General features: G+C 47.3%; 1 protein-coding gene across 6 annotated transcripts in view; it reads left to right on the top strand.

Moving 5' to 3' along the window:
• The window catches only part of SLC9D1 (solute carrier family 9 member D1), a 44,417-nt gene that overhangs the window by 15,623 nt on the left and 2,211 nt on the right, over window positions 1-26,583 (top strand). For 3 of the 6 annotated variants that reach the window (XM_045772892.2, XM_087864926.1, XM_045772890.2), the window contains 7 exons: window positions 920-1,012; window positions 2,053-2,239; window positions 8,678-8,798; window positions 18,742-18,937; window positions 22,568-22,718; window positions 24,539-24,618; window positions 26,178-26,327. In XM_045772892.2, the coding sequence (XP_045628848.1) occupies window positions 920-1,012; window positions 2,053-2,239; window positions 8,678-8,798; window positions 18,742-18,937; window positions 22,568-22,718; window positions 24,539-24,618; window positions 26,178-26,327 (978 nt within the window). Of the gene's footprint in view, window positions 1-919; window positions 1,013-2,052; window positions 2,240-8,677; window positions 8,799-18,741; window positions 22,223-22,567; window positions 22,719-24,538; window positions 24,619-26,177; window positions 26,328-26,583 lie in introns of those variants that run through there. The other 3 variants (XM_087864927.1, XM_045772891.2, XR_015725875.1) reach the window with 2 other exon arrangements.

Raw genomic sequence — 26,583 nt, 5'->3', positions numbered from 1 at the left:
AGTAGAAGTAAAAGCAGTAAGGAAAAGCCAGGAGAAAAGGAGTAAGAGCAGAAACCTGCTACCACAATGAGTAGGAGTGGAGTAAAGTTCCCTGTTCAAGGACACAGGTTGCAGATGGCGTCAGGAAGAATGGACAGTAAGCAAGATTCAGTGAAAATAAGATGAGTAAGAAAGGTTGAAGAGAGAGGAGGGAGATGGCAGCGAGAAAGAGGATGGGGCCCGTCCTGTTGGTGGCTGGCGGGCCGTGTGTATGTCCCTGCGCAGCAGGTCAGGGCGGCCGTGGACACGTGGAGTCCTGTGCTTCACTTTCACATGTTGGGTTCATGGCTGCACTGGAAAGCACGAGTGTAAATAGTGGAGGTGGTACCAAATAGAACAGTGTGGAAAGCATGCTCTACTATCACATAATGGCCTAGAAAGTCAATGGTGAACGAAGAACCAGAACAAACACAGCACTCGAGAACACGGTATCTCAGAACCGGTGGGGTGTGGCCCGCTGTGGCGCCAGGAGCAAGTGGGTACACATGGCTGTGCACAGACCCACGTGAGTGTGGGCACTCGGGGTTCAGACGCCCCACTCCGGTTCAGTGCCGGCCATCCTCCAGGGAAAGCGAAGGCAGGCAGAGATGGAGAGAGCTGTGGCAGCTGCTAACCTGAAAACAGGTGAATTCATGAGCCAGTCCTTAGGAAAAAAGATACAAAGAGTCCTTCAGCTAATCAAGAAAAATGAAAAAAACCGTACAATCAGGAAGTTCAAGTTATCTCAGATACAGAGCACATTGAAAGAGTTAGTTTAAAAAAAAAATACTTTGCTTTTTTGGGGTGGTCCCACTGAGTATGTTAGCATACGATTGTTCTATGAAGTATACATCATATGTGAAATACATTAAATTATGTGGTTTTACAATTGTGTTTGCAGTCTGTTGTGCAGGTGGAGACCTTGGGAGAGGTCGGTGTGTTCTTTACTCTGTTCCTTGTTGGCCTGGAGTTCTCCCCAGAAAGGCTGAGAAAGGTAAGGGCCTCACCAGGCAGTGTTGTTGCCCCCAATTTAGTATCGTATGGTTTCAGTTTATTTACTTTCAGTGTGTTTACATGATCGGGCTATCAAATTAAACATTTTAGAATAGGTTTTAGTTTGATGTTATTTTTAGAGCATAAATTCTGAAAGATAAAAAATGCTAGAAAAGGTAAATATTCAATGCATAAATAAAATTAGCTTTCATGTGGCTGATTTTGAGGGAAGTATGGCTTTTTATCAAGAAGCAGAGCAGGGGAGGAAGAGGCCACATCCTTCAGAGCACCGAAAGGTGAATAGTGTGTCAATGCACAGACGAGGCTGGCCAAGCCCTAGGGCCTTGAGTGTTCGCCTGAGAGCCTCTGTGCTGACCCCCTCCTGCTCCTTCTCTGGGCCCCTCCTGTTCTTGCCAGAGGACCTGGGTGCGGGAGTTGGTTTTTGTCTGAGAGGGTGTGGGCCGAGCAGAAAACAAGTGCTTTCCAGTAGGGTAGGATGAGTTTCAGGATAATTTCTTTTGTCGGTATATACCATTCCTGTTTGTATAAATATCAGATAGTCTTTTATTATCGTGTCTCTTCAACACAATTGAAAACCCTGGAGATTTAGAATCAAACCTGATTTCTTCCACATTTTCCATCATGTCTAACAGCACTAAGAAAACACCGAGGTGCCTCATCAGTGTTTGATTATTAAGCGGTGCCGGCTTCCATGGGACCACGTGTTTTCATCCAGGGAGAGGGGGGAGGTAGTGCTGTCCACCGTGGAGACGTGCTGTGAGCATTAGGTCGTATGTGCATGGACATGCATTACACAGAGAGAGGCGTGTGTTTAGTCCCTGTGACAGCAACGAGCACTCAGGAAGCCAACAAGAGTGGTTGCTGTTTTTGTTGTGTTCAGATCACGACGTTGGGTATTGTGCTGATGGTGTGTTTACGACAGAGCTCCTTCCTGAAAGATTGAGGCCCCTGACAGGGCAGTGTGTGTGTGTGCTCTGCGTATTGTCACTAAATGTGTGTAACAAATGTGTCCTCTTGAAGGTGTGGAAGATAGCCTTACAAGGACCATGTTACATGACGCTGTTGATGATCGCATTTGGCTTGTTATGGGGACACCTCTTACAGATCAGACCCACTCAGAGCGTCTTTATTTCTACCTGCTTGTCCTTATCGAGCACACCCTTAGTGTCCAGATTCCTCGTGGGCAGTGCCCGGGGTGAAAAAGAAGGTAGGTGGTGATGTGTTGTAAGTATGTGTTGAAGTATTAGCTGTGTCATTGACTTGAATTCACTCCAAAGGCCTTTTAGAAAAATTACAACTCTGCCCCCGTCCCTGGGGCTCTCCTCACAGTCACAGTCCCAATTCAGCTTTTCCAAATCTCCACTGGACTAAAAGTGGCATTTACATGCTTGTTGATTTAGGATAGTTTGAGGACCGCGTTCAAAAGAAACAAATCCACATTGGAAAATGAGAATTGGTGATTTAGGAGATGAACGTGCCGCCCCCGAGCTGGAGCCGCCCCGTGGCAGTGCTGCCCTCACGTGAGACCAGACGTGTCTGTGACCTGCAGCCTGAAACGGAACGACTGGTGGACACTGTCCACGGCGCTAATTGCAGCTGGGCTGGGAACACACAGACTTCTGTAACCTATGGCAGCTGAAGGGGCTTTTGCCTTTTTGGTGCCAGCTTCAGCTCTGTGCACAAGACGCTGGCCTCCGATCGTCACTGGACGTGCTGAAGCCAGACTGTATCCGAAGCTTGGGGGTGAACACTCCAGGGTCTCACTGCCACTGTTTACGTCATGGGAACTCGTGATGGTGATGTTCACTGTTTTGTTTTTATTTTGTAAAAGTAAAAAACAGGGTTAAAATGTTGTAGTAACTTCACACTGATATTTGCCCTGCACCAACACAGCAATGAGAGGGAAATAGGAGAAGAGAAAACCAGAGTCGTGTGGCTGGCTTCTCTTGTAAAACCCGTCTTGCTGTACATGGAACCAGTCATGGGCTGCAGGCTCCTGGCGTCACTGGCAGCCATACGCAGCACGCCACCGCCTGATACCGGGGGTTTTACAACGGAGGCTAGAAACGTTGGGAACAGTCTGGTGTCTTCCGCTGATTCGTGGGCTGTGGACCGTGGATGCGGCTTCCTGGCTTGGAACTGGACTAGCTAGTGGTCCGTCTGTGGGGGTCCCAGTGTCCCCGTAGCCTGGCGATTAGGACCACCCCTCACAAGACCCAGGTGACAGAGGCGGTGAAGGGGGCAGTTGCAGTGAAGTAGGAGAATGAAGACAACTCTGTAAGGACCCACACACTGGGTGTCAGTGTGCGTGAGGACGCCGGCTAGGAGAGACCCGTGACAGACCTGATGTCAGGATGTGAATTCTCCTTGTTTGTGGAGAAGTCTCATAACCCCTGTCAGATGAGCTTGCATGAGGCCCTCAAACATAAGTGAAGGAATCGCGCCTATTCAGTTTGAGTAGGCACAGAGATAGGACACGGTATAGACAGAAGACGTAGGAGAGAATGCCAAGAGACAGGAGAATAGCTAAGAGGCTCAGTATGTATACAGTAGAAGTCCTGGAAGAATAGAGTGGAAGAAACAGCTGTTAACGTTCAGACTTGGAGAAAGATGTGAGCCTTTGACTTGAACGTACCACTCCAGAACCGAGGAGGAAAACAGGAAAATAAATGTACTCAAGGCACGTCCCAGGACAACAGCAGAGCTGCAAGGACAAAGGGGAGGGCTTGACACCTGTCCAAGAACACAGGTGATCCACACACCTCCACCACTCCGGGTGGTGGACGCCTGTGGACTCATGTCTTTGGCATGCACACCCATCAGAGCTGTCACCGAAGAGCAGGTAGAAGGGAAGGTGTCATCAGACACATGCAGGCTGGAGAGCATGGCTGTCCATCCAGCCGCGCACCAAGCACCGGAACGTAAGAAAGCAAAGGAGAACAGACAGATGTTTCCAGGTTGGCAAATTTCATTAACCTCATACACAAAGTGCCCCACGTAGTCTATGTATGGACTGTTAGGAGGAAGGTTTTTTCATTTTATAGAAGGCATACCCGGAGCTCTGAACTGTAAGAAGGTAGGAGTGTTCACGGGGTTGCAGGTTTGGGAGGTAGGCGTGCATACTGACAAACCTGGGCTTTGTAGAAATTTATAATTAAACTCACAGGCTAACATGTGGCACCTGCAGGACCATTAAAAAATGTAATCTGGAGGAAGAAAGCTTTGATTTATAATGTCCACAAAAAATAACTTAGGAATAAATCTCTGAAAAAATGTGTGTGACCTCTGAGGACAAGAGTACAAAATGTTATTGAAGAGAGACCTCATGTTCATGATGGAAAGACTCGATACATAAAGATGTTGTTTCTCCCAAATTTATAAACTCCCAGCTATCCCAGTAAAAAATCTGGCAGGCTTTTTCATGAAACTTGGCAAACTGAGCCTACCGTTCATTTAAGAGCAAAGACCAAGAATTTTATATTATATTTATATAATTATATTTATATAATTATATTATATTCATTTGAAGTGAGGTGCTTCTGCACCACATGGCAAGCCCTGAGGTCCTGTCCCTGTGCTTGGAGAGCATGGCACGTCCAGGCCAGATGGGGCAGGAGGGGAGTGGGCAGCCAGACGCGCACATGCGTGGGAGCGTGTGGGCCACTGGGTGGGTGGGAATTCGTTGTCCGTACAGACGGATAAAACCAGAGCCTCCCTTGAGCCACACACAAAAGCCAGCTCGATGTGGGTTAGACACCTCGGTGTGAAGGGCAGAACTTCAGAGCCTGCCAGAGAGAGATGGGAGACTCCCTGTGACCGGAGGGTAGAGAGGATTGCTGGAATCGAGATGCAGAGAGGATTGCTGGAATCGAGATGCAGAATCCAAAAGAAAAAATGTTGTCAAACCTGAACACATTGAACTTTGTAAAACTTAAAAAGACCTTTTTTTAGAAGCTGCAAACTAAGAGGAGACATTTGCTGTGTATATAAGATGTGCAAGGAAGGAATACTTAGAACGCATCAAGAACTTCAACAACAATCAAAGCAAAAGGAAGCCCAACTGGAAAATAGGCCGAACATCCTAATGGAGGACTCAGGGATGAGATGTGCATGATGAGTAAACATGAAGAAGGACTCAGCAGTGGTTAGGGGAATGCAGGTGCAGGCCATTCCTCACATGTGCCGCCCTGGAGTGTCCTCGGCTGTCCCCTGTGTCAGCAGGAGCATGGGCTCTCACGCACTGTCAGTGGCAGTGGGAGCTTTCTCAGCCGCTTTGGGGAACACTACCACAACAGAAAGTTCCATTTCTAGAGACACGTCCTAGAAAGCTCTTCAAATGTGAAAGAATATTCAAAACAGTTATTTTTTTTTTAAGATTTTATTTGGGGGGGGGCAAGCAAGCAGGGGGAGGGGGCAGAGGGAGAAGCAGACTGCCTGCTGAGCGGGGAGCCCGATCAGGATGGGGGACTCGATCCCAGGACCCTGGGATCATGACCTGAGCCGAAGGCAGACACAACCGACTGAGCCACCCAGGCGCCCCCAAAACAGTTATTTTCTATAGCAAAAATTTTAATCTGAATTATTTAGTAATACAACGAGCAGTTAAATTATGGTGTATTCATATATACTGGAGTACTGCAGATGTAAAAATGAGTTAATCATTATGCTATCAAGGAAGAGATATAAAATACAGAAGATGTCTTGTCTGATATAATTTATGGAAAGTTTGAAATTGTGCAAAGCTATGTCCTCAGAGCTACACCCTGAGACAGAAGGAAATGCATGCCCAAGGGTGACGCCCCTGCCTCTTCACATGTGGGTGTGGTGTTCCCCAGATTCTCCTTTTTCCCTTCTCAAGGTTTCAGGCCTAGTACATTGGATAGTGGGGCCCAGACCCCCAGAGGGGTCAAGTAGATGGCTCCAGCCTTCCATGCCCATGCTTAGAACCCACAGAACAATGAAGGGTTAGGCAGCCAGAGCTCATGGTAGCAGCTTGGTTATGATGAAAGGTGACACAGAAGATGTGACAATGGTGGCTTTGGGTCCCTGTCCCCAGAGTGAGACTTGCTACCAGCCCCGTGCTGCGTGGACCCACAGAGGCCTCCCCTGCAAAACACAGGCCTGCAAGAGACCCCCCACACTGTGACCTCGCTTCCCCTTGCCCAGGTAGACCATGCTTGTCTGTGGGAGCAGTATGGGCAGGGTAGGACACAAGGCCAGGGTGGAGGCTGGGAGTGGTTAAAGGGGAATCTCCTCGTGAAAACACAAGGGAAGGGGGTGTTCCCGGTAAATGTGCTAGAATGTTCATCGTAACATGCTTGCAGTAGTGGGAAGATTGAAAACCTAAGTGCCCATCATTTGGGGAATGGGTAAATTGCTGTATTCTATACCAGTTTTAAAAAGAGATCTTTAAGCATCAGCAATGGATAATTTTCAGACGTAATGGTGAGCAAAACAAAAACCAAGTTGCAGATATTGACTATATTATGTAAAGTTTATAATTACAAAATCATAAACTCAGTGTTCCCAAATACATAGATGTTGTTATGTTAAAGCAGAAAAACCCTCAAGGGAATAATCCGCATGAAAACTAAGGTGTTGATTGGGGGTGTGGCAGGAGGGGTCCAGCTGTGGTTGGGGGCTCCCTGGTAGTACCCACAGTGTCTCAGGATCTTACTTCTTGTCAAAACTCTGAAGCCAGCGTCTCAGAAGTTTACAGTTTAGCAAAGCATAGTCATGGGTATTCATCATATTCTTTATTTTCCTTACATTTAAAGTATTTAATAAAAGGGATAGAAAACAGGAAAGAAATTAAATGCTGTATAAATGATAAGCACAAAAATTAAGCTTAGTGCAAAATGCAGGCAGATGAAAAAATATTGAGAGTGGTGTCTTTATAAGAGTTCAGTCTGAGTAATTACTTTCACCTGTCTTGACTATACCACTTACCTTTCCCATCAGTCACCACAGTGGGTGCGTGTCTTTCCCTGTCCCGCCTCAGGGAGCTGCTTCTCTGCACAGGCTTCCTGAGATCTGGCCGCCCCGAACACCCTGCCCCTGTTCCGTGTCGCCTGCCCCCTGGTGGTAGATAGTTCGTGCCCACTGATTTAAGACCTTGGACTGTGAGCAGGTGTAAGGCAAAGAACAGAATTTTTAATAGAAAATGCTGGCAGTATATCATCAAATGCTGTTTCTAAAAAGTAAGGTGTGACTGGAGATTTTGTATTTCCTCAAAGTCAAGAAGAAGCACCATCAGGGGCACAGGGCAGAACTACCTTAATCTCATGTGAGGCCTTGGGGAGGAAGACGGCCGTGTCATTGCGAACTCAGGACCTAACAGATTTCCCAAGGTCAAGAGTCAGCGGTCATAAACCCGTTGAGGTGTTTGTTGAAAGTGTCCCACTCCTCCATTATTTGTTGTGAGGGAAGCATTCTTCACTAAGATGTGCAACCCTCAGGGACGCAACAGCGACCTGATGGGACTATCCATTCGGAATGGTGCAAAATTCTGAGGCAAGATACTCTCTTCACCAAAAATTCAACTTTGCGTGGAGAATAAAGGAAGCCTCTTGGAAGGATCAAGTGTGACTTTTGCTGGTGATAAGGAATTTTTATTTGATTTGATTTGTTCATTCTTTTTCTTTACCATAAGGTTATTTTTATCAGATTGACCTTTAAATATCTGTTCTCAGGAGTAGTTTTTTTTTTTTTTCCTAAGAAAAAGCTTATTTTACGGGGGTGGGGTTGGGGAACATGACCATTAAGTGTTTAGAAACACATTTAAAAGTTTGGTCCAGGGGCGCCTGGGTGGCTCAGCCAGTTAAGAGTCTGTCTTTGGCTCGGGTCATGATCCCAGGGTCTTGGGATTGAGCCCCGCGTCGGGCTTCCTGCTCCGCTGGGAGCCTGCTTCTCTCTCTCCCTTTGCCTGCTGCTCCCCCTGCTTGTGCTCTCTTGCTCACCCTCTCTCTCAAACAAGTAAAATATTAAAAAAAAAAAAAAAAAAAAAGTTTGGTCCAAAGCCAGAACTGTTGGTTGGAAATGGAGATGTCGGAGGCCCATGTGACGCATTGATTTGGGGAAAATGGTATCCGTGTCTTGTCTTCTTTGCAGAGGAGCAGGTGGTCCCTTTAGCAGCCCCGGCTACTGTCTTCCTGTTCGTTCACCTGGTGAGCCAGTGTTTCTCTAGCAGATCCGTGTTTGTCTCAGGGACCAACGCTCAGTGTAGCGGTGCTAGCAGGCTGGAGGTGCGACCAGAAAGGGGGCTAGGCCAGGTCTCCTGAACAGCTCAGGGGAGCAATAGAGTCTGGACACGAAGGCTGCTTCCTACATTCTAGGGACACAGCATGAAATTGGCTACCCAGGCCCGTCATATTCTTGTGTCCCATGCCACATTTTTATGACGGTGTTTTTTCTGTAATTGTGTAAGTAAAAGGTAGTAGAAATGAAAAACTAGGGATTTTCTTTACCAAAAGGTTTTTATGTTTAAGATGTTTCAATGTTTGCTCTCAAAGAGATTTTAAAGTCTATGCTCTCTTAAAGTACCAAATTATTTGAATTATTTTGGAAATAAGCACGACGATTGTGTTTTGACTTGGGACACTTTAAATTATTATAAATCTGTGCTATTGATAGGTTTTTCCTTCAGCAGGTGACATCGACTACAGCGCGGTGCTGCTTGGGATGCTCGTCGTGCAGGACGTGCAGCTGGGCTTGTTCATAGCTGGCCTGCCCACCCTTATCCAGGCTGGAGCCGGTACTTCCTCCAGGTCAGGGTGCTGTTGCTTCACCGCACAGCCTGTGCTTCTGGCTTCCCACCCTCTGTTTATAAAAGTGCCATTTAATACCTTTTTCCGAAGAGATGTTCAGAGCTTGTGTGGCGCAGGCTGAGAGCTCAGACTCTGGAGTCACGCTGCCTGGGCTCCCGCGCCGTCTGTCAACCTTGGGCGCACTGCTTCTCCTCACTCTTCCTCAGTTTTGTCATCTAGAAAGTGAGGGTGAGGTCACTCCCTATCAGAGCAGTTAGGATTAAATGGGTTAAAATATAAAAGTGCTTAGCACAATGCCTGGAACATGGGATGTGTGTGTGTGTGTGATCTCGTGTATGAAGGACGTGTGCGTGTGTGTGTGTGATGGCGTGTGTGCATGTATGTGATTGTGTGCATGTGCGTGTATGCATGCCATTATTGGGGGGATTATCATTGTTAGTGTCTCCACCATTACCTTTCGCCTGATCCTTTTCTCGCTTCTTCGAATAAAATAATCCAAAACCTGAACTGCACTTGCTTAGGTTCATGTGGAGAGAGAAGTCACATTGAAAAGTGGAAAAATAAATTTATCCAGAAAGTTGTAGGTTATGCGGTATATACAACCTATTTCAAGAACCCCAGCCAGAAAATACATCACTTGGAAAATGTAAGGAGCCCCATAAAATTTAAAGATAAATCGCACATGGGTTAGGACTACAAGCTTGAGTTTGTTTAAGCAGATATACTATATGCATGTAACTATTGGGCTTTGAGTGTTTCCAGATGCCACATTTATTGATTTCATGTCTCACAGTGATGATACCATAGGTCACAAATTAGTAGACTTTCTTGAAGTTTCTTTTGGAGCCACCTTGAAATGCTGAGATCTGTCATTTAATTTATTTGTTCCTTTCTGATCTGTATGCCTTTTATTTCTTCTTCTTGCCTTGTTGCCCTGGCTAGCATTTCCAGTGTGTTGTTGAGTAACATTATGTGAGTGGATGTTCCTGCCTTTTTCCTCATCTTAGAGGGAAAGCATCAACTTTTTAACCATTAAATGTGTTGTTAACTGTGGGGTTTTTTGCAGATGTTCTTTATCACTTTAGGGAAGTTCCCTTCTAGTCTTAGTTTGTTGAGAGTTTTTATTGTTAGTTGGATTTTGTCAAATGCTTTTTCCACATCTATTGATGATAAAATTGTATGGTTTTTCTTCTTTAGCCAATTGATACAGTTGATTGACTTCTGAAAGTCAAACCAGCCTTGAATACCGAGAATGAACCCCACCTTGTGGGGGTTGTGGTATATAATTCTTTTTGTACATTTTGTACAATTAGCCAATATTTTGTTGAGAATTTTTATGTCTGAGTTCATGAGAGATATTGGTGTGTAGCTTTCTTTTATGGTAATCTCCTTTTCTGGTTTGGTATTGGGGTAATACTAGGTTAAAAAAATAATTTGGGACATGTTCCTTCTCTCTGTTTTCTGGAAAACAGTGTATAAAACTGCTGTTAATTCTTTCTTAAATATTTGGTACAGTTCTCTAATGAAACCATCTGGGGCTTGAGATTTGTTTGGGGGGATTTTTCTTAAGTTACAGATTCAATTTGCTTAATGGTTATGAGGCTATTCAGATTATCTACTACGTTTTGTTGAGTTGTGGTAGCTTGGGTTTTCAAGGAGTTGGTCCGTTCCATCTCATTGGTCATACAGTTGTTCTCAGTGTTCCTTTATCACCCTTTTGATGTCTGTGGGGTCTCTTTCGCTCCTCATGTTGGTAACTTGCATCGTCTCTTTCTTTTTCTTTGTCAATCTTCTTAGAAGTTTGGCAATTTTATTAATCTCTTCAAATTACCAACTCTGTTTCATTGGTTTTTCTCTTTGTTTTTCTGTTTTTAATTTCACTGGTTTCTGCCCTTCTTTTTTTTTTTCTTTCCTCCTTTCCTTTTTTTTTTTTTTTCCCCCTTTTGTGTTGGGTTTATTTCACTCTTATTTTTCTAGGTTCTTGTGCTGTGAGTGTAGATTATTGATTTGAAACCTTTTTTCTTTTCTACTGTATTTAGTGCTACAAATTTTCCTTGCAGCACTGTCTTAGCTGCATTTCTTTTATTGTGATATGTTGTATTTTTATCTTCATTCAGTTCAGTTAATGTAAAACATCTCCTCTGATGCTTCATCTTTGACCTATGGGTTATTTAGAAGTCTGTTGCTTAATTTCCAAGTGTTTATGGAGATTTTCCTATTGTCTTTCTCTTACTGATTTCTAGTTTGATTCTACTGTGGTCACAGAACAAACACACTTTGTATGATTTTAATTCTTTTAAATTTGTTGAGCTTTGTCTTGTGGCCTCAGCTATGGTCTGTGGTAAGTACTCCCCAGTCACTTGAAAACAAAATGTGTATTGTGATGTTGAGTGGAGTATTTTTTGTGAGATCCTGTTTGTTCATTGCATTGTTCAGTTTTTCTGTATCCTTGCTGTGGTTCCAGCAATCGTTGAGGTAGGTTATTAACATCCCCACTTAAAATCGTTTGTTTATTTCTTCTTGCTCTATCAGCTTTTGCTTTATGTATTTTGGAGCTGTTTTGTTTGGTACGTACACATTTAGGATCATTTCGTCTTCCGGGTGGATAGATCTTATTATGTAATATTTCTTTTATTCCTAGTAATTTTCCTTATTCTGAAATTCACTTATCTGATATCAGTATAGCCACTCCTGCTTGTTTTTTATTAGTGTCTACAGTGATCTGTCTTTTCCATCTTCTTACTGTCAATCTCCTCGTGCCATTGTATCTGAAATAAGCTTCACATAGACAAGGTATTGCAGGATGATGTTTTTTTAATCCTGTCTTAATTGGTGTTGAGACCATTTGCATTTGATATGTTAGGGCTTCAGTCTCTCATTTTGTTATTTGTTTTCTCTGTTTCTTGTCCTCTTTTACATTTTTCTTACCTCCTTGTCGGTTACTTGCATACTTTTAAGGATTTCATGATTTTTTTTTTTTTAAGATTTTATTTATTTATTTGACAGAGAGAGAGACAGCCAGCGAGAGAGGGAACACAAGCAGGGGGAGTGGGAGAGGAAGAAGCAGGCTCATAGCGGAGGAGCCTGATGTGGGGCTCGATCCCAGATCGCCGGGATCACGCCCTGAGCCGAAGGCAGACGCTTAACTGCTGTGCCACCCAGGCGCCCCCAGGACTGCATGGTTTTGAGTGTGTTACTTTGTATAGTTATTTTAGTAGCTACTCTGGGCACTGTAGTGCACACGTTACCGTAATCAGCCCACTGCTGTCGACGCTTCACCCGTTCCTGTGGAACGGGACCTTATTTCCATTTAGTTCCCTTTCCTCTCCCTACTTTTTAAATATAATTGTTGTGTTTTCTCTGCTTATATTATGAGCACCATATCAGATGGCTTTATTAACTTTGCTTCAATAATTAAATAGGATTTTTATTTTATTATTTTATCTTATTTTTTTAAATAGGATTTTTAAACTCATGATTATCTATTATGTTTTTACCAGTTCATTTGTTCTTACTTGCTTCAAGATCTCTTTTGTTATAATTTCCTTTCTGTCTGAGGACTTTCTTTCGTCATTCTTTCGTAGTTAGTCTGCTTTTGGTGACAAATTGTCATAGTTTTCTTCTGAGAACATTTTATCTCCCCTCATTCCTGAAGGACATTTTCACAGGATATGGATTTTGCAGTTGACAGTTCTTTTCTTCCAACACTTGAAAAATGTGCTACTTCTCTGGCCCCCGGTGCCTTCAGTGAGAACTCGGCTGCCATTTCTTTTTTTTTTTTTTTTTTTTTAAGATTTTTATTTATTTATTTGACAGAGATAGAGACAGCCAATGAGAGAGGGACCACAAGCAGGGGGAGTGGGAGAGGAAGAAGCAGGCCCACAGAGGAGGAGCCTGACGCGGGGCTCGAACCCGGAACGCCGGGATCACGCCCTGAGCCGAAGGCAGACGCTTAACCGCTGTGCCACCCAGGCGCCCCTTGGCTGCCATTTCAATTTGTGGTTTTCCAAACACAGGTTACAGAGAATCACGTAAAGGAGTGGTTTCTCTGGCTGCTTTTAAGATTCATTCTTCGTTTTTAGTTTTCAGAAATCTAACTACGGTGCATCTTGGTGTCTTCGTTGGTTCAGCTGCTCTAACAGCACCACAGGCATTAATCTCACAGTCTGGCGGCTGGACGACAGTCTGGCGGCTGGACGTCTGCGATCAATGCTGGCAGATTCAGTTCTTGACCAGAACTCACTTTCACACAGCCATCCTCTTGCTGTGTCCTCATGTGGCAGAGGGCACCCAGCACAGAAAGTCTCTAGTCTCTTCTTATGACGGGGGCACCGACCCCACCTCAGGGCCCCAGCCTCGTGACTCCACCTAAACCTGATCACCTCCTGGGGGTCCCTCCTCCTCACAGCATCATGTCGGGACTTCACACAGGACTTTGCTACAGACATTGAATCCATAACACTCTGGGCGTATCCTATATGGAGTTCGCTTGGCTTCTTGAATCTGTAGGTTTATGTCTCATGCCTAATTTAGGATTTTTCAGCCATTATTTCCTCAAATATTGTTTGAGTCCCATATGCTCTCCCCTGCTAGGACTCCAGGGGTTTTCTTATTGTCCCACAGGCCTTTGAGATGACTCTTCTTCCTGCCCCCCCCCCATTTTCTCTCTGTTGTTCAGACCAGGTAAGTTCTGTTAATCTGTCCTCAAGTTCACAGATTCTGTCCTCTGTCTTCACTCTGTGTAATCCATCCAGCAAGATTTTTATTTTGGTTATTACAGTTGACGCTTGAAAAAAGCTGGTTTGAACTGTGTGGGTCCATGGATATACACAGGATGGTGCTGTAAACATATTTTATCTTCCATATAATGTTTTTGCCATATTCTTTTCTATACCAACTTCATTATAAGAATACAGTGTATAATTCATACACACAGTATGTGTTATCAACTATGTTATCAGTAAGACTTCTGGTCAGTAGTGGACTGTTAGTTGTTGGGGGAGTCAAAAGTTATATGCAGCTTTTTGTGCAGATGGTTTGTGCCCCTTCACCCCCACGTTGTTCAAAGGTCAACTGTATATTGTTTGGTTGTATAATTTCCATTTGGGCCTCCTTTTTATGACTTCTGTTTCTTTACTGAGATATTTTTTCATTTCTTTCAAGAGAGAATTTTTAATTGGTGTTGAATCATATTTTCAATGGCTGCTTAAAATCTTTGTCAGATAATTCTAATAACGATTCACCTTGATGTTTACCTTTTGCCAGATGTTATGTTAAGTTTCAACAATCCTAAAATGATTAAAATCTCTTCTCTGCCGGGCAGGGAAAGTAGAAGGAATGAATAGTTTTTGAACTGGGATTTCTGGAGGTTAAGGCTCGGGCCCTAGAGCTCCAGCTCTGCCACTTACCAGTCTTGCAATCTCTAGGCTTCAGTTTTCTCCCTGAAGACAGGGATGGGGTGAGGCACCTGGCTGGCTCAGTCGGTGAAATATGTGACTCTTGATCTTGGGGTGTGGGTTCGAGCCCCACGTTGGATATAGAGATTATTTAAAATAAAATCTTAAAGAAAACCAGTGGGGCTTGTATGGAAATCGTACCTGCCTCATGGGCTGGGTGAGGGTTGCAAGAGAGAATCCAAAGAGCGCCTAGCTCACTACCTGGCGGGTAGAACTGTTAAAGTTAGTTTATTGAGAAGTTCCTCTTGTCATTTTCCTCTGATTCAGATTTTTTTTTAACTATCAGAAAAGTAACACTTCTCATCACAACCTATAAATCAGAGCCAGTTATTTTTCCTTCTGGCTACAGATTTTCAACCTAAGTAACTGAACAAAATTTGGACAGCAAAAGGAAGAGTTGCAACTTTAGTTGAAAATCATTTGTGTTCTATTTAAGAAGTGTGCAGTAAACTATGACTCGTCGAGGCGAGACTCTCCTTACCAAATGGGAAGCCGCGCCTCCGCAAAGAGCTGGAGGTGGAAGTGTCACCAGAGGACGTTGTCTCAGCCAGAAAGCTTTGGGGACTGTTCTTTTGTGTTTTTCCAGTTACGAAATCCAGTCCGTGTATTGATCCTATTGATATTATTCCACGTTAGCCATGAAACATTACAGTTTTAATGATGTAGAAAAGATGTTCTATATTATGTTTAGCTGTAAAAAATGGAGTCAGATCATACACAGTATTCCTCAAAAGCCTAAACACAGAGTTGCCAAAAGACTCAGCTGTTCCACTCCAAGGTATTTACCCAAGAGAAGTGAAAACACCTGCCATATAAAACCTCTGTGTGGGGATGATGGCAGCACAAGAGTGTTTCTGTCCTTAATGCCACAAGTTAATATACTTTAAAATGGTTGAAGTGGTAGTTTTATGTTACGATTATTTTACCACAATAAAAATTACAAAACTTGTGTATGAATGTTCATAGCGGCATTATTCATAATCACTGAAAAGTGGAAACAGCTCAAATGTCCGTAAGCTAATGAACGGATAAAGTGTGCTGTGACCGCACCACGGGATGTTCAGCCACTGACACAGGCCACGTGCAAGCCCACAAACCATGACAACATCACGCTTATGAACAAAGCACACACACAGGCCATATATTGTGTGATTGCATTTGTGTGACGCGACCAGAATAGGCAAATCCATAGGCAGGAAGTAGATGAGGGGCTGTCGGGCCGCGGCAGAAGCAGAGCGTGAGCGCTGATGGGCGGGTAGATGCGCCCTGAAATGGGCGGTGGTGGTGGGTGCACACCTCGGTGAGTATACTGGAAACCACTGGAGTGTGCACTTCATTTTCTTTTTAAAGATTTATTTACTTATTTTAGAGAGTGCAGGAGCGGGGGGAGGGGCAGAGGGAGAGAGACAGTCCCAAGCAGGCCCCCTGCTGAGTGCAGAGCCTGAGGTGGGGTCGATCCCACAACCCTGAGGTCAAGACCTGAGTGGAAATCAAGAGTCAGAGGGTCAACTGACTGAGCTCCCTAGGCGCCTCTGAATTATCCACTTTTAGGAGTAAATTGTATGGAATGAGAATTTTATTTTAATAAAACTATTAAAAATTATATATAATATTTCGGTTACATGAAGAAAATGAGAGACTAGAAACAGATCTACTTACTTGTATAATTGATATATATTTAAAAACAAGGGGTTGATGATTGTCTACTAGTAGAGGGATAGTTTATGATCATTTTACTGTCTGCTATGTATATTTTCTTCATAATTTGGGAAAACCTCTTCCAATTTTGATAACCAGGGAAAATTTATAGTAAACAAACTAGACAAAATTAGTGGTAATGTTAATATGAACATTGCCTCTTTATTAAGCTCTAGTCAGAATTTTTTTTAAACATTTTTTTGAGAGTGTGCGTGTACAAGCAGGGAGAGGGGCAGAAGCAGAGGGAGAAGCAGGCTCCCTGCTGAGCAAGGAACCTGATGCGGGACTCGATCTCAGAACCCTGGAATCATGACCTGAGCCAAAGGCAGACGCTTCACGGAGTGAGCCAACCAGTCTCCCCTCTAATCAGAATTAATCTTGATCTTTTCTAAAGGAAAGCATTAACTCCCCCCCCAAATATTTCACAGTTAAATAACAGAACACAGAGACTATGATAATACTTTTTAAAGAGTGATTTGAATTATTAAGTCTTGCAAGATCATGAAAATTCTAGAAAAAAGTATGAATGGATTTGTTTGTAATATTGAAGATGGGGGCCCTTGGCTTCGAGCAGAGCAGAAATCACAGTAGCCATAAAGGATGGGAAAGTGTATTTTCTGCATGAAACGTTATCACATGGAAGTTTCATTCTGTGAGTATTTAAATACACCTGCATGTATACACGTACACATGTGCTTGTAAACACACGTGTGGCCACACGTGCTCTGGAGACATGCAGGTACACATTTGGTAAGCAGGCCAAAGACAAATGGGAAAAATATTTGTAAACACATAAAAGGCAGAGTTAAATTTCTTACTTCATAAAGAACTACAAATTAGTAAAAACAAAATAAAACACTTTGAATAACCCAGTTAAAAAATAGGCAAGCAGCGAACCTAGAAATGAGCAGGTGGAAGATGCTCACGCTGCCGCGTAGCGCGGAAGGCCTCTCCTGCCCGTCCGACGGGGGTGATGGGGCGCGGCTGCAGCGCTCCGGGCAGAGGGCTGAGCAGTGCGCGAGCGATCACCAGAGGGGTCTGGTCAGATGCGTGGGGTGCAGAGGGTCAGAGCAGGGTGAGGAGTGGCGGACGGCCGCGTCAGGTTGGCAGGGCCTCTGAGTCGGAAACACGGAGGACGCCCTGGGGCGGTGGGGAGCCCCCGAGGTGGGGGCCTGGTGCACAGGTCCTGCCAGAGGGAACGTGGGCCTTCAGGGAGCGGAGGCTGGTGGAGGCTGCTGTGTGGGTGAGGGATGCGGGCAGTTGCGGCTGGGCCAGGAAGCCTGGGCTCGTGGTGTGGCTCCGGAGCATCACGAGACCGATAGGTTAGTGCAGCCGTGTGGGTAGGTGGCGGCACCTCAGGAAGGGGTGCGGGGTGCCGGGCGCAGGCCACGTGCCGCATGACTGGGGTGGGAAGACTGGCAGGGAGTTGAGGTAGACCCAGCCTGCTTCGTTCTGTGCAGGCCTGCGAGGGCTACAGATCCCAGTTCCACACGCCTGCCTCCCTCTCGGTGAGCCCGCGTGGAGCCTTCCGCAGCGAGGGCACTCGAGCCCAGCTGGGTCTGATTCCCCACGTGATCAGCCGTGTGCAGCTTGACATTCGTGTCCACCGCTGCTGCTTTAAGCTTTGACTGCAAATGATGAATTCTCTCCTAGTAATCAGATTTGTATTCTTCCACTGAGAATTTTTACTTTTATTTTTTTAAGATTTTAGTTATTTATTTGACAGAGATAGAGACAGCCAGCGAGAGAGGGAACACAAGCAGGGGGAGTGGGAGAGGAAGAAGCAGGCTCATAGCGGAGGAGCCTGATGTGGGGCTCAATCCCATAACGCCGGGATCACGCCCTGAGCCGAAGGCAGACGCTTAACCGCTGTGCCACCCAGGCGCCCCTCCACTGAGAATTTTTAAACCAGAATTCCAGACTAAATAGTTTCCTAAATATGATGAACTAAGTTTTTAAAAAACTAAATTTAATTAAATAAAAACTATGTATATTCATTGTAAATACTATAAACATGCAATAGTGCCTTTCTTCTGAAAGTTTTTTTTTTTTAAGATTTTATTTATTTATTTGACAGAGATAGAGACAGCCAGCGAGAGAGGGAACACAAGCAGGGGGAGTGGGAGAGGGAGAAGCAGGCTCCCAGTGGAGGAACCTGATGTGGGGCTCGATCCCAGAACGCCAGGATCACGCCCTGAGCCGAAGGCAGATGCTTAACAACTGAGCCACCCCGGTGCCCCTCTTCTGAAAAGCTTTTTGACTGAGATCTTAAGAATACATTCTGGGGGTAAATAGCATATTCTCAAAAGAGCTTTGCACCGAATCCTGTTCTCTGAGACTAAACAACAGACATGAGATTCGGGGTTCTGGCACGGCCACAAGGAGCGACTTTGCTGCATGTCGCTGGGGTTCTGTGGCCGTGCCTCGAGTGCTGAGCCTGCGGAGTGATGGTCGTTGCAGGAAGAACTTCAAGTGGGGATTAGTTCCTGGTGAGGATTTTTGTTACCAGTCACTGTATGAGCTGTGGTCAGGAGTCCTCATACCCTGGAAGATGGATTTGCTTCGAATTGTTGGCAAAACAATCCAGCTTCCATATTGGATTCAAATAACTTAATTTGAACGAAGTTATTTAGAATTACTGTGATTGATAGGTTTTTAGTTCTTGGAAATAAAAATGTGATTTGGGGAATTTATTTTGTAACATGTCAAAGAAAAGTGAAAGCCCATTTTATTGGGTGTCAGGGAAATGTGTGCTGGAGGTGGAATAACATCCCTTTCTTCTCTCCTAGCATTGTCATGGAGACTCTGCGGATCCTGGCTTTGGTCGGTCAGATTCTCTTCTCGCTCGCTGCTGCTTTTCTTCTATGTCTCGTTATAAAGACTTACCTCATTGGACCGTATTATCGGAAACTGCATGTGGAAAGCAAAGGGAACAAAGAAATCCTTATCTTAGGAATCTCTGCTTTCATCTTTTTAATGTTAACGGTAATTCTCAAAATACCTGATATTTACGTACTCTGACTTGTAACCTGTTCACTGAGAGCTTAAGTTCAGTTCTTTGTCTTTTATTTTAATAGTAGTTAAAACATTTGAAACACATGGTCGTATTTTTATTATGCATGGTCCTTACTCTACCCCTCAGTATTTGTACAATGAGCTAAACCTGTTTGCTCCCATAATTTTTTTTTAAGATTTTATTTTTATTTATTTGAGAGAGAATGAGCAGTGGAGAGGGGCAGAGGGAGAAGCAGACTCCCGCTGAGCAGGGAGCCCGATGTGGGGCTCATTCCCAGGACCCTGAGATCAAGGCAGACGCCCAATGACTGAGCCACCCAGGTGCTCCTGTTCCCGTACTTTTAAGCACTTTGCTAAAATGGCACCTCAAGCATGGCACTGCAGGTGGTCTGGGTGGCCTTGAGAGCCACGTGGACTCCCAGCATCACCAGCGTTGCGTTGTCTTAAACTTTCAGACAACTTTGTACCTGAAATCGGATGAACAGTTTAAAACAGGTTTTCTATTCGATGATGACAAAGCTGGTCAGCTGTGTAGCTTCTTTTGCCATAATGTGAAAAGTTGAAAATGAAAATAGAAGGTTCGTTTTAGAAGCAGCCTTCTCCTTACTGAAAGGACGTGCTTCTCTTGAGAGAACGGGGGAAATGCTGTGAGACCCCCACCAAAAGTCCGTGGTACCAGCGTCACCTATGGCTCCGCAGCTTCGCTCCTCACCGTGGGCCCCAGAGAAGTGAAGATTCGGGTTCGCACAGAAGCTCGCATGTGACTGTTCACAGTAGCTGTGTTCGTAGCAGCCAAACCCCCAGATGTCCTTCAGCAGCTGCCTGGTTCCACCAGCTGTGATCCGTCCGCACCAAGGAAGACCACCCAGGTTTAAAACAGCTGGTCCATGAATCTCCAGAGAACTACCCTGAGCGGGAAAAGCCAGTCCCACGGGTCACACACTGTGTGATTCCATTTATGTGACATTTGTGATGATAAAATTTTAGAAATGGAAGATTGCTGGTTGCCAGGGGTTATGGAGAGGGTGGGGGGAGGATCCTGTGACAGAAAGTTGCGTGTGTCCTCACTGCGGTGCGTCCATATCCTGGCTGTGATCTCGTGCCCTGACTTAGCAAGATGCTGCCACTGGGGAGAATGAGCAGGGGGTGCATGAGAGCTCCTTGGATTGCTGCTTAAAACTGCAAGCTAATCTACATTTACCTCGAACCAAAAAGGCTAATTTTAAAAGGTTCATTTTAATTTAAAGGAAATTAACAAAAACGATTTCGTCATGTATGATTTAATTGTCTACTAATTTATAATCTTGGGAGAAGTCTAAGATCTGCTTCTGCTCAAAGCTGCTCATGTGTGTGACGTCCTTTTTTTACATTGCTTTATCCATTCTGGAGTATTTTTCTCTCTGGAAATAACATCCGGCAGAGCGGTGTCGTCTGGATGACTTCCACGCTGTCTTCCCAGTGGCTAAACTGGTTAAACTGGTTCTCTTTCTTCCAGAGCAGCTGCTGGTCCTCACGCTCATCCGATCGGCTTACAGTTCACGTGCCGTTGTTGCCGTGACGTAGTCCTGGCGTGTCTCACAGTCGTCCTTTCTGTTGTTGGACATTCGGGTGGGTTCCCGTTCGGGCTCTTGCGAGTAAAGCGGCTGTTCACGCGCTCCCGCATGCTCACGGGCGGGCGCGTGGGAGTCGGCTTGCTGGCTGGAGCTGTGCACACCCCCCACCCCCCACCCCCGTGCCGGCAGGGCTCGGGGTCTCCGCACCCTCCGCACCCTCCCCCGCAGCGCCGCGGGTTCAGCGGTTCTGCTGGGTGCTCGCAGTGTCTCCTGGGGGCTTTGACTCACATTGCCCTCTGGAGCTGTGTGGACGCCCTCCTTGGGGCCGGCCTGTCAACCCTCAGTTTGGTTATTTCTCTTACTGGGTTGTAGGAATTTTTATATATTCTGGCAAATCTTTTGTCTGTTTTTCTTTTTACTAAAATGAAATTCCTATAATAAAATCAGCCATTTTAACCCTTTTAAAGTGTACAAGTCAGTGGTTTTCAGCACGTTCGCAGCACTGTGCGACAGTCAGCACTGTCAGAACATTCCCGTCACCCCCCAAAAACCCCGAATCTCCAGTCCCGCCTGGCCCCCCATCCCGCAGTAACCGCTCCCTGCTTTCTGTCCCCATGGACTTGCCTCTGTGTCTGCCGCGCTCATGTGGCGCCACGTAAAGGTCCAGCCACGCCGGCGCGGGTTTCTGTACTTGATGCCTTTTTATGGCTGAAATTCTGTGTCCCGTGTATTTTTGAGAAGATCTTCCAGTCTGTGACTTACCTTTTGACTCTCTTCATGGCATTTTTTAATAGACAGGAGTTCTTAACTTTCACGTACTCTAAGTTTCAAATTTTGTACAGAGAGCACTTTTTCGGTCCTGTGTAGATCTTTGCCTTCCCTGGGTCCAAAGGCACCCGTGTCGTCATCCAGGATGTCCTGCTTTGCTTTTCTCGTTAGATCTGCATCCGTCTGGACGTATGTGGAGCCCAGGCATAGGGCTGTGGTCAAGGATTCGTGTTACCACGCGCATCTCTCTGTGCCGCACTGGGCACAGGGTCACCTTGTCAGAAGCCAAGAGGCATGTGAGCGCGTGAGTGTGAGCGTGCATGTGGGTGTGAGCGTGTGTGAGTGTGCGAGCACGAGTGCATGAGTATGAGCGCGAGGGGGTCCTTCGCGGTCCAGGCTGCCCGGCCGTATTCGTGGTCTTTCCAGCACCCGCGTGAGTTGTTGGATTCAGCTTGTCAGTGTTCGCAGCCGCTGCAGGGACTCGGGGCCCAGGAGGGAGAGCTCCTGCGTCCACGGCTGCGAGCCTCTTGCCTGGGAGCACACACTGCGGGTCCCGGCTCTCGTGCATGTTTCTCTGTGGTGTTTGGTGTGAGGGCCATGCGTTCCCTTGTGGGACTTGTTCCGGGTGCTGTTGTGAAGCGTTTTTCCTTGACGGCTCTTTCTGCTGGCTGCTGGCTTCTGAGCGTGGTTTTACTTCCTCAGAATAAGAAGCATCTACTACTTTCAAGTTGTTTTGTGTCAGTAGCACCTCATGAAGCAGTCTACCGGAAGCTTTGTGTTTAACAGGTGTCGTTAGAAACCCAGCCAATCCTGACGTGTGCCACGTCCGGCCCGCTGAACGTGCTGGCACTTCCCTCTGGGGTCCTGTTCTCTCCGGGCATCGCTCTCTAGACTGTCCACTTTCTCTGCGTGCTTTCAGTTGGAGACCGGAAAGGTTTTTACAGTAACACATGTTTTATTGCCATAGTTGGGCGAGTCACTGGGTCGAGGTAAAGAAAATCTATCACAACTATTTAAAGTAAATTTTCAAAAGTATTGTCATTCAAAGATTTGAATGATTGTTTCAAATATCTTAATTTTTTTTCCTCCTTGTATGGAATATTCAACTAATGTTCGTTTCCTGTGCGTATCTCAGCTCGACCCCACAGAGGCCCCTCCGGGGACTTTGAGATGGGCCTTTGGTGTGATGGCACACCTGCCTTTGGGCATGAACCTGCCCCTGGCCAGATGTGTACTGGTGGCACTTGTGAGTGACATGTGGCCTTCCCCTTTCGCCCAGGTCACGGAGCTGCTGGACATCTCCATGGAGCTGGGCTGCTTCCTGGCCGGAGCGCTCATCTCTTCCCAAGGCCACATGGTCACCGAGGAGGTCGTGTCTTACATCGAGCCCATCCGTGACTTCCTGGTTATCATCTTCTTCGCATCCATAGGTAACCTTTCTTGTTCACATCAGGACATTCACGCAGTATTTGTGAGACAGATCCACGTGACTTCTGTGACCTGTTTACATATTTCTATTTATGCAGTAAGAACAGTTCCGTAAAAATTGGGGTCTGCAGAGAAATCTTATTAAAAAGGGAAAATTTGCACTCGGGGATATGGACTTGTTGATCAGTGGCCATGCTCTGGGGGCACTCTGATGCCCTCGGGGGAGTGACCCTGGGGTCCCAGCACCACATGCAGAATCACCGAGGGCCCTGGCTGAGCGCTGAGCAGTGAGAGCAGTGCGACCAGCAAAGGGCAGTTTGGGGCCCAGATGAAGGAGGGCCCCCCCGGGGGGGGGGCTGAACGCTGAGGCAGCAGTGCTCGGCGTGGGCACCTGGGAGGGCATGGGGGTGGGGATTCGGTCCAGATGGCGGGACCCTCAGAGGCCAGGAAGGCCCCTGCACATGGTGCACATGGTGGCGGGCGGCAGTGCAGACTCTTAGTCGTCCCCGTGTTCCTCCCGCTAGACCAGGTGTCGCAGGCTCTGCTCCTCTTCACGATCCCGCTGGCACCTGACTTCATATATGCTGTGTCACTGAAATACCACTGTACCCATTCCTTTGTGCTGTATTTTTTTAAGATTTTATTTATTAGAGAGAGCACATGTACGAGCAGGGGAGAGGGAGAAGCAGGCTTCACAATGAGCAGGGAGCTCGTTGCAGGACTCGATCCCAGGACCCCAAGGTCATGACCTGAGCTGAAGGCAGACGCTTCACCAACTGAGCCCCCCAGGTGACCTCCTCTGTGTTGTGTTGAACGGGGGCCAGTGTCCCCCAGGCAGGTCCGTGCAGTGGGCTGGGTCAGGGATGTGTGCACATGTGTGCTTACGCTGGTCACTTCATACTACGGGTGACAGTGTGATGAGTTTGAGGAACACAGGTGCAGCCAGAGCTGGTCTGCACCCGTAATGCTGGGGGCTCTAAAACCCCAGAACTGGCTCCTCCCCTGGCACATGTACCCTGGGCCATCGTCAGGGCTCAGGGAGCACACAGACTTGGGAGGTGGCCGAGGCAGACCCAGGAAGAGGGACATTGCCAAGAAGGAGGTTGGGGCAGGTGCTTGTCAGCAGGCCCCCGCGGAGCAGCATAAAGGGTCGGTACTGCTGAATTCCACGGAAGAGAAGCCTATCTTGGGAGCACGGGGGTTCTTGGGTTTGTGTTTCTGCGTCAAACAGACGCAGACTGCTGAGGGGTCGCACGTGTCCCTGCCCCATCGTGAGCTCCCGGTGCTCACAAGGAGAGGCCCTGTCAGCCGTGCCCTCCTTAGGGGTGTGAGGCTGGCCGCCGAGTGAGGAGGGGCCCGCCAGCACCCACCCCGCGTCCCTCATCCCCGGCACGCAGAGCCTGCCAGCAGGCACTGACCACAGCAGGAGAACGGTTCTTGGTTGTTTTGTCAGGACAGCAAGGAGCCATGAGTGTCCAGGCTTCTCCCCTCGCTTCCCGGCCCCGGGAGGTGTCTGTACCTCGTACAGCATGTTTTCACAAAGGAAAATCACTTAGCTGCTGCTTGCCGTCCCATTTTGCCAAGTCCTGAGGGTGAAGTCTGGTGGAGGATGGCCCTCGGCACCTGGGCCCCTTCCCCTGCGGCGAGCCAGCTCCAGAACCGCGAGCAGCAGACGCGGGCATGAGCCATGCACACGGGGCCCCGCAGGGTGACGCTCACAAGCTGCTCGTGTGCGGGGAAAGGGCAAGAGGAAGCCTGAGCGTCGCAGACTCATGGCTGAGGACTGAGGCGAGAGTGACTGTGTCTGTCCTTTCCCTACCAGGCCTTCACGTGTTCCCCACTTTTGTGGTGTACGAGCTCAGCGTCCTGATGGTCCTCACCCTGTCGGTGGTGATCATGAAGGTACGGATTCTCCTCAGTGCTTTGTGATCGGTACAATTCCTGTCGTTTTTGGTCAATGTGGGACAGAGCTTCACTTCCTACCCAGAGTGACGTGGAGTCTGCAAACTCCAACGAGGCTGCTTACCCGGAGCCCCTCTTGCCACCCAGCAGTCTGGGGACTGCATGGGATAGGACCGAGGCCTTTGGGTTTGTTTTCCTTCCTTGTCTCAGAATTGGGTATGTTTGAAATGGGGAGCTATGAGAGCGGGGCCAGGAGAAGTGACTTCTGGACACCCTGCGAGGCCCTGCGCTGGGACGCCCCTCCTGAAGCCCCCACCAGCGGTGCATGCACACGTACGCTCGATCGCTTCTGTGCTGTAGAAGTGTTATAATGTTTGTACCCACCACATCAGTGGTTTATTATGAAAGGATGTAACTCAGGGACAGCCAGATGGAAGAGGGGCCCAGGGCGGGGCTGTGGGGCAGGGCGTGGAGTGCCCATGCCTGTCCAGACCCCTCACAGACGTCCAGCTTCACTGCTACTGAGAATTACCTCACCACTGTCTGTCCCCCATGACCTGTCTGTCCTCCATGACCGCAGATTCTTTTTTTTTTTTTTTAGATTTTTATTTATTTATTTGAGAGAGAATGGAGGGGAGGGGTAGAGGGAGAAGCCGACTCCCCGCTGAGCAGGGAGCCCGATGCGGGACTCGATCCCAGGACCCCAAGATCATGACCTGAGCTGAAGGCAGATGCTTCACCGACTGGGCCACCCACGTGCCCCAATGACTACAGATCCTTGAGTTGCCTGTGTTAACATTCATTTCAGGGTCCGATTACCTGTTCAGTAGCTGTCTGGCTTTGTAGATTATAAAAGTTGACTTAATGGGCGCCTGGGTGTCTCAGTCGGTGAAGCATCTGTCTTCAGCTCACGTCATGATCGAGGGGTCCTGGGATCGAGTCCCGCATCGGGCTCCCTGCTCAGTGTGGAGCCTGCTTCTCCCTCTGCCGCTCCCCCTGCTTGTGCTCTCTCTCTGTCAAATGAATAATATCTTCTAAAAAAAAAGTTGACTTAAAATACTATTTTTTTTTTAATTGGGGTGGAGAGGCACAGAGGGAGAGGGAGAGAGAATCTCAAGCAGCAGACTCCATGCCCAGCATGGAGCCGAACGTGGGGCTCGATCCCAGACCCCGAGATCAGGACCTGAGCCAAAACCAAGAGTCGGACACCAAACCGATGGAGCCATCCAGGCGCCCCTGACTTAAAATCCTTCCACTGGAAGGAATCCGAGTCCCTGATGATTGTTGCACTTGCCCCACGGATTCTGGACTGCTCACCTCTAGATTCTGCGTATGTGAGAGACACAGTTCTCTCCTTAGAAAGTAGAATGTCCTTGAGTGCTGCCGGACACCCACTGCTGTCGACTTAGCCGGGGGGGACCGACTTATCAGTAAACCTCAGCCCTTGATTTTGCTCTGTCCAGCGTGGTTTTCTGGCAGACACTCTGGGTCCCTTCGGTGCCTCTGCACGTGTCCCGGTGTTGGGCGAGGGTGAGGCGCTAACACGGATGCTCTCGCAGTTTGTTCTGGCAGCTCTGGTCTTGTCTCTCCTCCTGCCGAAGAGCAGTCAGTACGTCAAGTGGATCGTGGCTGCGGGCCTGGCGCAGGTCAGCGAGCTCTCTTTTGTCCTGGGGAGCAGAGCACGCAGAGCTGGCATCATTTCTCGGGAGGTGAGTCTGCAGCCACGTGCTGTGCGTGTGTGGGGAGCCCTGGTCCACACACCCCCACACTGGCGTCTGAGCATCCTGCCCGCAGTCGCGAGCAGCGGGTGTGGGCCCGGGGCTCTGCCCCTCACCGGCACGGAGGAGTAACGTCCTTGTTGACGCTGCCCCATCACTACTCGCATCTCTGGCAGAAAGTAAACCCTGAGTCAGAGCCCCCCCACTAGTTTGTGCAGGGCCATCAGCCAGGCCGAGAGCCCCGGCC

This window comes from Ursus americanus, chromosome 10 (genome assembly GCF_024610735.1).
Source record: "Ursus americanus isolate L20-20 chromosome 10, mUrsAme1.1.p, whole genome shotgun sequence".
Classification (NCBI taxonomy): Eukaryota; Metazoa; Chordata; class Mammalia; order Carnivora; family Ursidae; genus Ursus; species Ursus americanus.
This window is presented reverse-complemented; position numbering and strand designations above follow the sequence as displayed.